Consider the following 16,368-nt stretch of genomic DNA (forward strand, 5'->3'; position numbering starts at 1 on the left):
AATGCATAGGATCTATATGATTGGGAGTGACATGACACCTTGTTTGTTGTCGTTGAAATCCTCCTCGATGTAGTCGGGGTTGTGAGAGTCCTCGAGATCGTAGCTTGGGTCTGGATAGAACAAGATACGACTCGAATATAAATTAATAAGCAATACATCTAGGCAAAAACTCCAAGAAAGCCAAATTTAGAAGATCCAAATAACACCAAACTAGCTACAAACAACACGGGCTCGATTTTACGAATTTAATCCAACAGGTTTCATATCTTTCTGAGTTCAAATGAATTAGTTATGAATTTTTAAAGAAAAAAGGATTATTTATTAGTTATATTATATAAAGAAATTTAGAAAAAGGGGTGACACGTATCAGCACCGGATTGCGCCACGTGGCAGCACGGGAGGGTGCCACGTGCTTGCTGACATCAGCGTTAATCGGTCAACAGGCATTGTTGACCCGGTCAACGATCTGCGTTGACTTGGTCAACATTGACTAGTCAACGGTCAACTATGCCCCACTAGTCAGTCGGTGGGCCCCACTGGTTTGTGGGCCTGTCTGTCAGTTAGTGGGCCCCACGAGTGGGCCCAACCCTTGACATGTCAAGGCCACGTGGCTCCACGTGGCAGCCACATGGCCATCCTATCCTACGTGGCACTGCCATGTGGTGCCCATGTGACCGTCCAGGTCAGGCTGGGATCCGATGTGCCTGTCGGAACCCATGCGGCTAGCGCATGTAGCGGCGTGGGTAGCCGCGCGTGTGGCCGTGCGTCAGATTGGCTGTAGCGGCGGGCGCGGCGTCGCGACGCGGTGCAGGTAGTGACCGCGCCCACGTCATCACAGCGCGGCACGACACGACGCGGGACAGTGGTAGTGCGGCGAGGCGCGGATTGTGGCGTGCGGTGGCTGGGCAAGCACGGGCGGCACGACACGAAACCTTTGGCTGCGATGAGGCTAGGCACGGGGTGCGAACTCAAGCTCGGCGGCTCAGTCCTGTGACGCCACAAGGCCACGCACAGCTAGGAGCGTCACAGCGTCCCGTCGGCCGTGGTGCGGTGGCACCGCGTTGCACTGTGGATGGCCGGCGTGCCTCGGCGTCCACGCGCGCGGACGCATAGCGCACATCGGCGCCGCGAGGGCATAGCAAGGATTTCCCCCAGGCGCGAGAGCTTCTAGAGGGGGGTCATGGGCGGGCACGGGCGGCTAGGGCTGTAGAGAGGCGCGCGCGGGACGCTCCTCGTGTTGTCGCGAAGCGGGGAAGGGCGTGGAGGCACGGGTGCCAGCAAGGTAGCGACGGTGCGGGCAGAGCAGGGGAGAGGGGGGGTGTCGGCGAGAGGTGGGGGATAAAGCTGACATGTGGGCCTCGCGTATCAGCGAGAGGGTGAGGTAAGTGGGAGCGGTGGCGGTCTAGCGGCTAACTGTGCCAGATTGCTAGGCCAGCCTGCTAGGTTGAGTGGGAGAGGTTAGGCGGGCTAGGTCGGTGGGGTTGCGGGCTGGCCTAGTTTAGTTAGTTGGGTTAGATAGGTTAGTTTAGGTTTGTTTTTATTTTTAGTTCAAACACACTCACATTTGATTTCCAATCAAATTCAAAAAGAGCCAAATCAAACTAGCACACAAATTTTGAAATGGTTTGAGTTTGATTTCCAATAAATTTTCGTTCCTGCCTTCGGGGCGGCGGAATGGATGGAAGGGTCGAAGAGGTGCGAGCCGAACCTTATCCGGGTTTATATACGATAGCAGTTTTCGTGTAAATTTGTGTGAAGTTCAAGAGTAAATTGGTAATTGACCCCTCAGAATTTCCAGGATTTTCCCCTAGTGACGAGGTGGACGATTCTGCGCTCACGTTGTTTCGCTTGATGGTTAGGGAATCGATTTCAATAAAAGCATATTAGAATCAGACTGTTTAGGATGGTTCGCTGGATTAAAATGACTGAATCGCTCTAGAATTCTATCCAACCACAACCTGAGAAATTTCAAAAGCTGTCCAAATTCCCCCAATCCTATTCACCTCTGTTCTCCCCTCCGGCGTTGTTCATCCAAAGGAACGAAACCGCCGCCGGCGCCGGCGCGCCGCCATCCTCGACCTTCGAGGAATCAGCGTGAGGGAGGGAGAAGCGCTACCAGGGAGGGCCCCACTGTGCCGGGATTTCCGCCGGCGCCAACCCGCGCCTCGCCGCTAGGAGCGTCGATGCTGCTAGCTTTCTGCTGCGCGCCACACGCGTCTGTCAACCCCGGCCGCTGCAGCCTTCCTCTTCCGTGCCGCCCCGCAGCTTTGCTTCCGCCTCGGGCGGTTCCTCCACCTGCCGCATGCTTCAGTACGCTGTCGCGCACGGCTGCTGACGGCCTGACCTGCCACCGCGGCTGTCAGCCCACCCCACCACATACGTCCGCTTGGTAACTGCCATTCTTTCCGGAGAATTCCCAAGTTGCAGTTTCAGTCACATTGGGTTGTTTCTGTTTTTCTCCGTGAATATGATTGCTAGTGTATGTTGCAATCCCGTAAACGAACTAAATCAGAGAAGAAAATTTTTGGTTGAAATTGCAGATTGAAATTCAGCAAAGCTTGAACGCTGATTTAGTTTTGTGAATTGATTCTGGTCACGTTTGGACCTCATATCAATCAAACTGATGGTTCCATCTGGTGTAGCAGAATGCTGCCAACCAGCCGGGGGAAATTTGCTTAGCTCAATCTTATTATTTAACTACTTTGTTTGGGCCTATTTAAATTATATTTTCCCCCCTCAAAGCCCCCAATTTTTCATGTTCTAAGTGTCATAGTTGGATCTTCACTCATTTTATAATTGATAATTTAGATATACAGTTTCCACCAGAGGTCTGGAAAAAATATGGCCTTAACCTGTATGCTTTGTAACTTTTGAGAACTAGTAGGAACTTTAAATGTTAGTGTGTTGGATTAACTTACTAAAAAAATATGCTGCTGCCTGTTTGCTCATGAATGACGATGTAGGTCCTTTGACTGCTTTACTGGAGGCTGAATCTTACTTCTCATCAACCACTTAAACATCGTTAGGTATGCACATATGGTTATTCCTACATTTTCATTTATTGTACCTCCATATGTTTTGTCTATTATCTTGAACTGGCACTTGAATGTGCTCAGTGTTCAGTTTGTTACAAAATGATATAATTCTTTTGAAAATAGAAGATACTGGATTGCTTTGTTACACGTTGACTCGAAATGTGGGAATTTCACTTCCTTTTTATTACATAGAATAAAAAACTCTGACATCAACAGTAACATCATGTGGAATGCCAAAAAATTTTACATGATGTCTAAAACCCGGTTAAAATTTCTGCAGCCAGAAATAATTCATTCTGTTTTAGGACCCAACCAATTTCCATATGTAATCTCTGCCATTAAAAAATATTGTTGATTTTTTAAATTCACCATTATGAAGGATCACTGTCATTGTTTCAACCTTTTATTTGTGGAGCACCATTTTTCGTTCACCCATTTTGTGCAGTTGGGAACTTGGATTGTGTATGAACAGGAACCTGAAAATTTTCCTTGTGACTAAACACTATATATGTAATATATCTTTTAGGGTATTTTTCCTCAAGATAAAGAAAGGTCATTAGTCTGTCAGAACCTATTGATAACCTCAATAGGAGTCATGCAACTCTCCACTGATTATGTTTCTTAGTTTTACATTTCATTCATTGCTGCTAATTTGTTTAAAATTTGATTAATCGCATGTGAATTCAAACTCACTGCATATACATAATTATGACTGATTTCTTGTTGGAAAATGGTTTAATATCCAGCTTGTATGTGATGTGCAAGACAAAATGACCTCTTCTGGCGATAGGAGTCCCGAATTAGAAGAAGATGTGAGTTCAAAACTTCATATTTCTGCCCTATTTTTTGTTTCTAGCTCCAAGCCAACATGTATAGAAATATATAGCGATGTCTTTCTGTTAATTGATTTGTTAACTGTATGACTCACTTGATCATTGAAACCAAAATAAATACAGGTGAATGTATGCGACATATGCGGTGATGTTGGTGTGGAGGACAAGCTCGCTATTTGCAGTAGATGCAATGATGGTGCTGAACATACGTGAGATTTCTCACTCTTCTTGTCTTTAGATGTACAATTGTTAAGCATCATTTGCCTTGCTATATCACCTATAACAGAAAGGAAGTTGCTCAATCCTTCATTTATTTTCTATATCGTCTTCTCAGAATATGCTGCTGTTTTATCTCCTTGAATACCTCATTCCTTGTTGCAGTTATTGTATGAAAGTAAAGATAGAAGAAGTTCCAGTGGGTGAATGGTTGTGTGAAGAGTGCCAAGCTGAGGTACAAATTGAAATTGAAAAGAAGAAACTAGAAATATCTCAAGCAAAGGCTGGAACAATTTCTTCAGAGAATGATGTGGAGGCTGAACATGTTGGCAATAAAAAGCCAAATAAAGCATTCAAGTGCAATGGTACATCTAGCAAAAGCAAAGAACTAGATGCAAGAATTCTCGGTAAGCCTGAATCAGGGATTTACAATGTATGTTCAACTCCCTATTCATCTTGTACATTGTGACTGTGTTTCATTTTCCTTTGAATCAGAAACTGGTCGTGCTACTATTGATAATACATCTACATCTACATCTACACCAAAAGTACAAGATGGTGTCTCGTGCTTTGGTGGCAGTGAGGCTGTTAATAGAGATAAATCATATCGCGATTGTGAACAAACATCCGGTGAGAGAAGCACCTCCTTTAATTTGAGGTCACCGGACGGAGAGAGGCACAGTTACGAAAAATGCAACTATGATGTTTCATGTAATTTTGAGGTCAAAGACACATCTAATGTGGCTGCAATGAATGGACAGATAAAGATACAGAGTGAGGTAAATTGTGATTATGTTGGGCATGTGAGTTCAAACCTGGTAGGGATAGGCTTCACGCAGAAACTTATAGGTTTTTTTTTTCTTTTCTAAGTGAGCAACTCCTGAGAATTAAATCTCTTGACTGAAATTTTTTGAATTACAACAGGTGATACTATGTGACGTATGTGGAGATGTTGGCAAAAAGAAGCATCTTGCTGTTTGCAGTAGATGCACTGATGGTGCTGAGCATATGTATGGTTTATTGTTCTAACTTTTCCTGTACTGATCTTTCTTGTTTGTTGATGTAGTATCATCATGGTTAAAGTTTAACATTTTCTGTGTTAGTTGTATATGTACTCTTTGTATTTTCCCCATTGTATAAGAGTACATATACATCTAACATGCTGATCTTGGCATGTAGAATTGTGGACTGCAACCTCTGTTTCGCACAATGACAAATGGCAACTCATAAGAAACAAACCTTACAAAACATTATGATATGCACCCTATTACAGGAAAATAACTGCTTGATTCAGCTTTCTTTTTCTTAATAGCTTCTTGGTGATTTTATCCTGCTCAAAATTCCTTTTATCTTTTCTTTGTTCCAGTTACTGTATGCAGGTGATGGTTAAAGAGGTTCCACAATGGTGGCTGTGCGAAACATGCCAAAGCGAGGTACAGGCTGAGAAGAAAAATAATAAACTAGAAAACTCTCAAGTCAAGATTGATGCCTCTGAAGGAGAGCCGATTGAAGTGAAAGTGAACAAACCCGCCAATGGTGCAAACACACAAAGTTCTTCCAAAGATGAAGTGGACGCTAAATATGTTGGCAGTGGAGAGTCAAAAAGACGAAATCATGCTTCATTGGTTGGACAAAATTCTCCTGAACCTGGTGGTTTAACTATAGAAGCTGATTCCAGAAAAAGAGTTCTACTATCACGTGGATGTTCATTCAAGTTTGGTACGGAGAAAGGAAATCATTCCACTAGCCAAGTGCCACTGTCATTGGCACCTAATGCTCCTAAGAACAGGAGTCAACCTCATCATGGTAAACTTAGTACTAACATCCATGTTAACTGATGGCTTTACATACATATTTTCTGTTATCATTGCGATGACTTTGCAAGCCTGCAATTGAAGAAATTACACTTTGAAGGATTTGCTGCAGGTTCTCTATCCATGTCTGTTTCATTCAACAGCTGCAAGATTCCCAAGGTGAAGCAGCTTTTGAGTGAAGTTCCTCTGAAGCCCAAACATTCGAAGGAACCTTCATCCTCTATCACAAAACAAGTGGGCCCAATGAGCACACTTACCACGTCATCATCGTTCAAAAGGTCAAACTTTTGTGACATAGCACATAAGGCAAAGACTCTCATCAAGCCAAACTCTGAGACAAGAGTGCTGAATCCACCGACAAGACAGACCATGAACACTAACAGAGGCACTTCTATTGGGTGCCCCTCTGTTAGTGCGTCAATGGCTGCTCTTGTTCCTTCACCAGCAGAATCTGCATTTCAACATCTGACTAAAGGAAATAATATGGTGGAGTCGAGTTATGTAAGCATTCCTTATGGACAGAGCAGCAAAACTCTTGGTAATTCTATTTCTTTTTAGTTCTTGAGTTTTATATGGTGTTGGTAATGATAGACTAAGGGCATGTATCTCATGGTTGGAAGTTGGAACTCTACTGGGTGTTTGTTTTTCAGGGCACAAAGAGGTAAAGAAACCACTTTCAGCAAAAGCACCTGGAAGCATAACATTAAGTAGTGAGACATCAGTTGGTATTCTGGGTTCTGATGCAGTACAGATCCCATATCCTTCACATCTGGATTATAAATTAAATAACCCATGTCTGGGGCTAAATGCCAAACATTATGATACTGTATGTGCTATTATAGGAAGATCTGTGGACAGTCCTACCATGCCAAGTGATCTGGCGAACAAGGCACTTACCTTTTCCAGCCAACACTTTCCACCTGGCTATGAACAATTAGCTTTGACTGCTCCAGAGCTGAATTACATTTGGCAGTATGTATATTCTTCTCTTTTAATCTTATATACCCAATTATTTTATTCTTGTAGTACTACCAATACAGGTGTCAATTCTCTCATCAATCTTGGGGCTTGGACTCTTTGGAAGCATAGAAACTGTTGTTTTTTTACAGCACCATTGCAAACATGACACGCGTCTTACTGCTTGCCGAAGAGGAGTCCCAGCTTTGGGCCATGGCCCATGCCTCTTCACAGCCCCATCCCGTAGTGTCTCGGTTGTTTACAGGTAGTTCTTTTAGAGAAAAAGGCGAGAATGAAACTTAAGAACCTTCTCTCTCTGTGCGTGTGGATGTGTACTAGGGGCTCGTTACCCCCTTCTTCTTATTTAATATAATGAAGCACAGCTCTCATGCATGTTTGAGAAACTAAAGAGATCTGCAATTGCCACCTACATAGGAACCTCAAGGCTTTGTTTGGTCACACATATTAGTAGTTCATATAATGTGTTTTTATCATCTCATGTTTGTTTCATAGGTCATACTATCTTGATGATTGAACCCTGACTATTTTCAAGCCTTGTTCTTAATTGTAACAACTTCATTTTGAATAGGGTTTTCTTCTTTACCATATGCATTTTAAATCATTATTTTTTGAACAGAGGTGGTTTTGAGCTGTGGAGGACTGGAGGATCACCTGAGCTTTGTGATGGTTTTCAAGCCCACCTATCATGTTCTGCATCACCAAAACTGCTTGAGCTAGCAAAGAAATTCCCTTCTAAAATCCAGCTTGAGGAACTTCCTCGTGATAATGTATGGCCCCTACAATTTCAGGAAAATTGTCCCACATTTGACAGTATTGGTCTTTTCTTCTTTGCTAGAGATATTCAGAGGTATGTCTGTTGCAACTTCTCCTTATATCTTCAGTTGTCTAAGTTTTTCACATTTCTAACATTGCATAACTTATTTGTATGCAGCTATGAAAATCATTACAGCAAGCTAGTGGAAAATATAATAAAGTGTGATTTAGCACTCAGAGGAAATATTGATACTGCTGAATTGCTCATATTTGCTTCCAGTACCCTATCAAAGAACTGCCAAAGTAAGAATTCATTCACCAATTCAAGTGATGCTACATTCATATAATTATTGCTGCGATAATTTTATTCTTCCTTATCGTGCTTCAGGATGGAACATGCTCATTTTTCTGTGGGGTGTGCTGAGAGTTGGGACCAATAATCCTTTGAGTCTTCCACTTGACACAACCGTAAGTGAATGTTCTAACTTGAATTTTTGATGGATTGGACCCTGTGTTGCATTAGGCCGATGTGCCAAAGTATATATATTGCAAGGGTACGGCAAAAAATCATAAAACACCTGGCTGTAGAAGATAAACTCACAACTCCACATATATGTGCTTCTCCTAAAACTTGAGGTCAATGAGTAACATTGAGTTCAGGGAGAAAATAACTATGTTGAGCTCTAGTCTGAGCCTTTGCAAAGACATTGATTAATTAACACCCTAGAGTCAAGTTCGAAGCAGCATAATTAATGAGCTCATGCTTCACTGGATCCCAAGCATTCAAGGCTTGTTTCGAATCACTGACCTTAGTTGCTAGGTGAAATCAGTGGCTTCATGAACCAATATTCTTCTTAGGGAACACTGTTGCCAGGTGACATTAGTTGTAAATGTTGCCATAATTTGCAAGTTAACCTCAACACCCAAACAGTAATATATTGTAAATATACTGTCTGCTTGTTGGTCCTGTCTACTATCAACATGAGCCAAGAACATAATAAGGATATGGGACAGAAAGCAACGATTAGTGATCAGTAGCCTAGGTCATCATAGTACTCTTGATGGATCAATGAAGGTTGCACAAAACACTTGGAAGATGTGTACTGGAGCTGAGTGGGAGTAGAAACTGTATACTTAGAATTTCAAACATAATGAGGGAAGTTAGGGCAAGTGATTTCAAGATAGAAGGATTCAAACAAGGTGGTGATAGCTCTAGGTACGGCGATCCCCTCCACACAATCTACCACCTTGGTCTACCCTGTGGTGGACTGCCGGACTATTCCCCTGACACGTTGTCAATCTATGTGAAATTTTAGATATTAATGGTCGAAGCTAAAAAAGTTTAACTTAGAGCGACTTAAATCTATGATTAGAGATGGTAACTATAAGTGATGGCCATGCCATCAGTACACAAACAAAGTGTCCAACCAAGAGAAACATGAACAAATAATGGAATAACATGATTGTTGTCGTGTCTTCAAGCTAGTATTAGTAGCTGTTAGCAACCCTCCTATTCCTAGTTGGACACTCCTGGCCTGTGCTTGTCCTGCACGCCTAGGCTGCTTGCACATATCAAACCAGCTCAACAATCTTAATCCTCTCTTGAATGAGCTGGATTGCTTTGGTTGTTGGCCTATTTATGTAACATGTGTTTTCGCTGCATAGGATTGAGTACGTGCCGCCCTTGACATCTTTGAATGTGAACACAAAGCTGCTGCGGATCTCAAACGACAAGGCGGTTGCGGCCCCCTTGCCAATCCTCCTGTCAAGGATGACGTTGGTGATGATCATAGTCACCACAAGGCCACCATCATCGCCAATATCCATGCTCAAGTAGCGGACATCCAGCTATTGAGCCCATTGTCCTGGACCCTGTCTCCTCCCACTACATCGGATGGGGTGACCTTGTCCTCACCCTCAAGTGCAACTCCCTCGCTAGCCACATTCTCACCGATGCAACCTATCGCGACGTCCTAGCATGGTGCCGTGTGGATACAGTCGTACTGTCCTGGTTGTTTGGCAAGGTCACCACTGAGCTCATGGAGATCATGCGCGTCCGTGGTGGCATGGCACGTCGTGCCTGACTTGGAATCAAGGAGCAGTTCCTCAGAAACCGTGAGACTTGTGCGCTTCCAACATCAAGTTCTGCGTCTTTGTCCAGAGAGAGCTCTCCATCGCTTACTACTGCTGCAAGATGAATGGCATGGGTGACGCCTTCGGCGAGATCATCCAAGATCGTGCCCTCATCCTTGACGTTCTTTGTGGCCTCAACGAGAAGTACGACCACATGAAGGCTCTCATGAAGTGCTTGCATCTGTTTCCCATGTTTGGTGAGGTGTGCAGTGATCTCCTCGTGGAGCTCACTTTAAACCAATCATCGACGACACCCTCCCGATCTTCCTTCCATGTACACGGTACACCAAAGGGGCCGAGCTCTCCTCCTCCTTCGGCCTCTTTGGGCATTGGATCATCTTTGGCTTCATACAATGTGTGCAATTCCTCCACGTAGCAGATGGACTCCCACTTAGCCTTCTATGCGCCATATCTTCCGTCATGATTGTCGTTGTTTCTAACAATATAATGATGTATATGACTTCACCTTGTCCAAGACTTCCATACTCTCTGGTGAGTTTATACTACAAATACAACGCCCATTCTTTTTCACCATCGGCTGATCAAATGCCATGTATAAATTCACCGTTCATCCTCGGTCTTGACTTAATCTCCTTCCTCAATACAACACCATGTACTCAAAACGGTACCACCATTTCAATATGGTGTGTACTTCTTGACCATACCCAACTTACATTGTCTTTGACTAAAATGATATGTCGAATACAATGTTGTTCACTGGTTCCATCGCTGTTTCATATTGGTGTTCTCTTTTTCACTGTCCCTTGTCAAATACAATGCCGTTCACTTTGTCCATTGGTGGATCATACGATGTTCACAAAAAACATTGTTCACTGGTTAGTTTTTCGCAATTATTTGGACTTTCACTATGATTTGGATGACATGACCATGGGACCATTGAAAGCCTGTAAAGATATGTACTTGATAGACATGTTAGTCCTATTGATTACGTATACGCTGTCACCCAATCACCAAAATCACAACCAATGCCCTTGAGGGCCATTTTCTTTACAATAGCCCACATTGATTTCTCATTTACAAGCAAGTAACCATTCACCTTCAATAGTGGCTTTCTAATGATCTGAGTCTTGCTTTCATTATTGTCTTTGTTAAGACAACCTCCTTGCAAGATTTCCATGAAACAATACCATCTCCAAGAGTGAATACATATCCATTTGTGGCCTTAAAATCACATGAGCATTAGATATCCAGTTTGAATCACTATAACCGATAACTTGTAGTGTTCTAGTGCCTTTAAATAGCACATTACTCTTAAGAGAATGCCAATGGTCATCTCCTAGATTTGAGACAAAGAGGCTTAGTTTACTCATAGGAAACAAAATATCATGCCTAGTCCCACAAGCTTATGCGTATGCAGGCCAATGAAATGGAAATATCTTGATTGATCCCTTTTTATCATTCGTTTTCTATAGTACCACACTAACATCATATCGTATTGGAGACCGCTTGCAGTCACTATATCCTAAACAACTCAAAGCTTTTTCCACATAATGGCTTGCAAAAGTATAACCCCATCATAACCTCCTCTCAATAGTTTAATGTTCAATATAACATCAACTACCCCTTGATCTTTGATCCCAAAATTTTGGGACAAGAGGTCCATGACTTCCTATATCACATTAAGATAGTCCAAAAGGTCAATATGTCATCGACATACAATCACAAAATAAGTCCTCGCAACCACCACAACGACTTCATTCATAATATACTTGTAGATGTTGAAGTTCTCTTCAAACTTTTCATGCAACTGCTTAGGTGCTACTTAAGACCATACAAGGATTTTTATAACTGACACAATTTTCTTTCTTGACTTTCTACTATAAATCCATCTAGTTCCATTTAGATTTCCTCATTCAACTCTGCATTAGGGAGAGTCTTCTTAATGTCTATATGATGGCCGAGTGTTGGTAATCCTTAGCCTAACAGAATTAATCCGCATGTTACGGATGCCGATGCAGCTTTAACCTATGAGTATTTCGAGGTATCACATCCACAAGGAACTAGAAGTGCACTAGTAGCGAAGCTAATTTGTCCAGTGGATATGACGAGAGTGAAGAGGACTAAGTTGAATAGAGATATTTCTAATGCCATCTAGCTAACCAATTACCAAGAGAACTTGACTTTTGCTAACTCTAGCTACTTCAGGGAGGGTGGCCCCAAACATGGATGAAAATGGGACTACCGGATTCCAGCACTACTCCCTATGAAACTACCCAAACCTGTTGGCTACAAAGGACCACGGTACCACAGGGGTCTGAGGCGGTCTAAAGTGTAAGCACCCCGCTTACACTATCAACTACTACTTCTATCGAGATGGCAATGGGTACACAAAATCTGAGTACCAGACAGGTTTACCTTATAAGTAGGCAGGTATGGATAAATATCTTCACCGGTGGGTGTGCTAATGAGCAAAAACCTCTACCCATCGGGTGAAGCGTGTGCCAGTAGTGTGCATACTACCCATACACGTATACCCGTGGATAAAATATACTTGGCTATAATATTTGGTGAACTCACAAACTTATATTTTGTTGGTGAGTAGTGACTTGGTGACTTGGTATTGGTAACAAACTAATGATCTACTGATTTATAAGACTATTAGTTGCTGGGGATTTATACTACTGCCTTGGTGATTTATAAGACTTGGTACTGGTAATGAACTAATGATCGTGCTTTTATTTACTCATATTTATTACTATGTGCTTTTTATCATGTGTTATATCCATGATTCCTTTAGTCTACAAAGGATATGCTATCGGGTATGGGTTATGTGCCGGATAGAAATGCCCGTGCGGGTGCGGATATGGATATGTTTATGTACCCTGGTGTGGGTACGGGCATCGGGTGGCAACCCAGCGTAGCTGTTGCCATTTGTACTTCCACCACCTCGAACGATAAATGCACTATGATAAAACTCGAACAAAGTTAGCTACTGCAGCAGGGAACCCACAACTAAAGTGAGCAAGTATTCAAGTACTATTAAAGTAAAAGAAAAGTACGTGAAGTTACCGACAAAATATGAGGAACTTACTCAAATTCAAGCTTCATTCCTCCGAGGTATAAAGTTGGAGAGGGGCCTACATATCCTGCTCCTCTCCATAACTCTCACCTGGCTTCTCTCCCTGTTTTCTAAGTGTATGTGGGTAGTGCTTTGCTTTGCCTTGGCCTTCCTTTAAACCTATGTGCTTCCAAATGAATAGGATCCTCCTGTTTATAGCCCAATGTAGTGAGGCAATACTTGTATGCAAAGGACGAGGTGGTTCGGTGCCGATGCGGGCTAGCCGGCTTTCCGATCCACCGACTTTCAATTGGACGTCCAACGTTCTTTTTTGCATCAGTGCTTAAGTAACTTTCATGGTGGTTGATGCAAATGCCCTCTAAAGTTAATTAGACCGGCCAGCCTAGGGATTTTCTCCCCAGCCTTTGGATCACCGCAATCGGCTCCTAGACGGTGAGGATAAATTCTTCAAGTCGGTTGGTCGTTGTTCGAGTCAACTAATCCTGGAAGTGAACCATTCAATCCCTGTGCAGAGAGATGTACCACGTTTCTAATGCATGCCTTGGACTCATTGACAATGTGTTTCTTCGCATGTAGGAGAAAGTAGGATACATGATGGCTTAGTTGGTAGGCTTGGTGACTTGGGCCGGTCGGCCTATGTTTTTCAACATTTTAAGTCCATCCTTCCTGTGGGTGTTCTTGGGCTCTTGCTCCCTCTGTTTATCTTTATAAGGCGTAATATGACTTGACATGGGCTCCCAAATTACACTTTTGACCATTTATTTTATCTTATATTATATTGTTTATGGCTATAAACTTATCATCAGAGGATAGTACATCCAACTACAAAATGGTGGCTAAATTGTTGGCCAAAGATTGTAAAGTTTGAATCTTAATATGCACATACGCCTTACAAATAAAAACGGAGGGAGTATCCTTCACTTGTATTAGGAGGTATATTGTTTACGCGGAGGTGTCAGGCCGGTTAGCCTATCATTGCGGCCATTTTAGCTCAAAATTTGCTCCATATACTCCTGCATTCACAACTCAACCAAAACTCGTGGAACTTGTTAGTTTAAATAAAAAGTCGGACGAGTGTTGTCACGAAACCTTTCTTTTATGGAAATATTGGAGGTCAAAATCAATATAAAATGACCACCAACGTACCCCACACTTAGAACTTTGCTTGTCCTGAGTAAAGGGTAGAATTAAGAACAAAGGGCAGAGCAAGAACTAAGGTAGCTAGCATAAACTCTATTCCAAAATGTTCCTCATACTTATGGGGTTTGAAGTGGCTATGATGCTTGCTTCTGGTGGTTGACAGATGGAACTGCTCGAATGAAGATATGATTTCCCCTTTTCTAATTTCAAAAGCAGAATACAATTTGCTTGACCTTGAATGTATTCTTTGGGGTGTTTGGCTACTTAAGTCCACATCTTTAATGAAAGTAAGCATTGCGTACAGGCAAACCATATTAGTCCCACTGGCCATGTGGATATTAATCACCAGAACCCCATGGAACTTAAATCAGTACTGTTGAGCTTTTAGGTGCGGACAGGAGCATTTGTGTCTACAGATCAGATGGCATCATCTGTCCTTGCGTTAATATTTTATTTGAAGACTCATTCATGTGATGCTCCTATACTGACATAAAAGTGCTTACCCTTCAGTTTTGTTTATGCAGAAACTTTCTATTTCAGCACACCAAGATAAGCTGTTGGGATCTTCTGATTTTAATGGTGTTGAAGTTACTCTTGATGTGCTTGCCACACCAGTTCATTGCTCCGACTCCACAATCCATGAAGGTGAATTGAACACAGTATTTCCTGTCTTGGTAGTGGATCTATTTTTCAATCTTCATTTGAAGAAAAACTTGCACTATTTATTTCCTTTATTTAAACAGCTAGTATTTACTTCCTTTATTTGAACAGCTAGTTAAATCTTAACGTGCAGAGCACCACATGATCTCAAGCACGTTAGAACAATTTTCACGAACCTCAAATTGTGCGCACAAAAGAAATGTTGAGATGGCAAACTGGGATGATGTAACCAATGAAGTACTGCAGCGCAAGAAGACCAAATTAGACGGCAGAACATCTGGAAAGAGTTCAATCCAGGTTAAGTAACAAAACTAGTGATAGAGACTACCATGTTAAGAATTGAATTTAGTGAATGATGCATGATCTGTGAACTCCTGTAATTATTAGTTTCTGCTAGTATTGGATGTAGTGAATCTGAGCTGATCGAGTTACTAGATAGTTTAGCTACTAATGTAGTTTGCTATGTAATTTGGGTGTCGGCGCCAGTTGGTTTCTCTAGAGTTTTGCTCTCTTTTCTATCATATTGTTTTTCATATAATGATCCTTACATTTCCTGCTGATTGTTTGAAAAAAAAACCCGGCACCTTACTCGCAAGAAAAGCTGTTCGGACAAAGGTCTGCTGCTATACAGGTTCCTCGAGTGCCATCTTGAGTTCTTGACGATCATAAGATCGTTGAGGATTTCATCACATCAGCTGCTTACGTAATCGAGTGACGGGCATGTGAAATATCTTTCGCATGGTTTTTGAGATGTGATAACAGAGAATGAAGGCTGTTGGTGGCTACAATAGCCTAATAAACAATTAAGTATGGATTCTAGAGTAGGAAGGCAACTCAAAGAGTTGAAAACGGAATGTGGCTTCAGAATGTTCAATGTATTCAATTTAGACCTCAAAAATGTTTACAACGCTCTTGGGTTCTGGTATTTAAAGGTCTAGTGAAGGACGAAGGATCCTCTTGTTTATAACTTTACTCCTCGCTAGTATGGAAGGTACCGTGGGGCATGTTCTTGCTGCATTTGCATTTTCCATCCTAGTGTTTTGGGCCTCTGAGTGAAGGATCGGTGGATACTTGTCTTGTACATGTGGTTTCTTCTGTACCTTCACCTTTCGTCTGTACATCTGGACGTTTGAGTCGTGTTCCGATGCCCATCTCCTTCCGGGAGACTTCCGCCCTTGCCGTCCGGTGGTTAGTTGCCTCTCTGTTACAGGTCTTATGTTCGTTCCCTGAGGACCCCGCGGGGAAACCAGCTGTAGTCCTTTTCCCAACAAAGGCACAACAGTCCAACTTTGCTAAGCCTTGGGCGTTGAGTTGGCATGTTCTTCGTTTCTCTATGTCATATTCTTGAAGTACGTTACCTTATTTGTGAGCGAGAAAGGGAGCTTAGCGATTCAACTCCTACAAACTTGTCTCTTTACACATAATCCAATAATTTCTATTTCTGAGTCAAATGAACTTGTAGGCAATGAATATGATAGTTACCTGGCTTCACACCGAATCTGTCAGCTAAGTTATTAAAAATTATGTGATGTCCAATTAGTAACTTATAGATAACTTGTTTTTGAACAACTTTTGAAAGCATAATTGATACGGAGCAATCTGCCTTTCTCCTATACTTTAACATTTGTATAACAGTCATAACTTATTATAGTACTTTGCAAACAATGCCAATGCATGATTGAAGTAATTCTTCTGCACATGCCACAAGATGGCAATATCAGCACAGCTCTGACCGAGTTTAACCTTTCGAACAGTGACTTCTTTGT

The 16,368-nt window shown here is 42.2% G+C and overlaps 1 protein-coding gene across 8 annotated transcripts; it reads left to right on the plus strand.

Moving 5' to 3' along the window:
* The first annotated feature begins 1,911 nt into the window (after positions 1 to 1,911).
* LOC117849878 (protein PARALOG OF AIPP2) lies at positions 1,912 to 15,118 on the plus strand. Of its 8 annotated transcripts, none has more exons than XM_034731605.2 (15): positions 1,913 to 2,389; positions 2,964 to 3,026; positions 3,782 to 3,847; positions 3,992 to 4,077; positions 4,250 to 4,491; positions 4,580 to 4,902; positions 5,009 to 5,094; positions 5,451 to 5,890; positions 5,999 to 6,436; positions 6,549 to 6,870; positions 7,493 to 7,723; positions 7,808 to 7,932; positions 8,018 to 8,097; positions 14,453 to 14,587; positions 14,714 to 14,853. In XM_034731605.2, exons 3-15 carry the CDS (start codon positions 3,806 to 3,808, stop codon positions 14,726 to 14,728), a joined length of 2,565 nt encoding a protein of 854 aa, XP_034587496.1. In that variant the 5' UTR covers positions 1,913 to 2,389; positions 2,964 to 3,026; positions 3,782 to 3,805; the 3' UTR covers positions 14,729 to 14,853. The 8 variants fall into 8 exon arrangements, with proteins under 8 accessions (XP_034587500.1, XP_034587496.1, XP_034587499.1 ...); XM_034731608.2 differs by lacking the exon at positions 14,714 to 14,853 and adding an exon at positions 11,929 to 12,054 and having other exon boundaries at positions 1,914 to 2,389; positions 14,467 to 14,587; XM_034731606.2 differs by having other exon boundaries at positions 1,915 to 2,389; positions 14,736 to 14,896.
* Positions 15,119 to 16,368: the final 1,250 nt, after the last annotated feature.

The sequence above is a fragment of the Setaria viridis genome, chromosome 3 (genome assembly GCF_005286985.2).
Source record: "Setaria viridis chromosome 3, Setaria_viridis_v4.0, whole genome shotgun sequence".
Taxonomy (NCBI): domain Eukaryota; kingdom Viridiplantae; phylum Streptophyta; class Magnoliopsida; order Poales; family Poaceae; genus Setaria; species Setaria viridis.

Coding starts and splice junctions, on each gene's coding strand:
- LOC117849878 (XM_034731601.2), top strand. CDS start 3,806: ATGACCTCTTCTGGCGATAGGAGTCCCGAATTAGAAGAAGAT. Junction 4,903..5,008: donor GGCATGTGAGTTCAAACCTG/GTAGGGATAGGC, acceptor GAATTACAACAG/GTGATACTATGTGACGTATG. Junction 6,871..7,492: donor GAGCTGAATTACATTTGGCA/GTATGTATATTC, acceptor TTTTTTGAACAG/AGGTGGTTTTGAGCTGTGGA.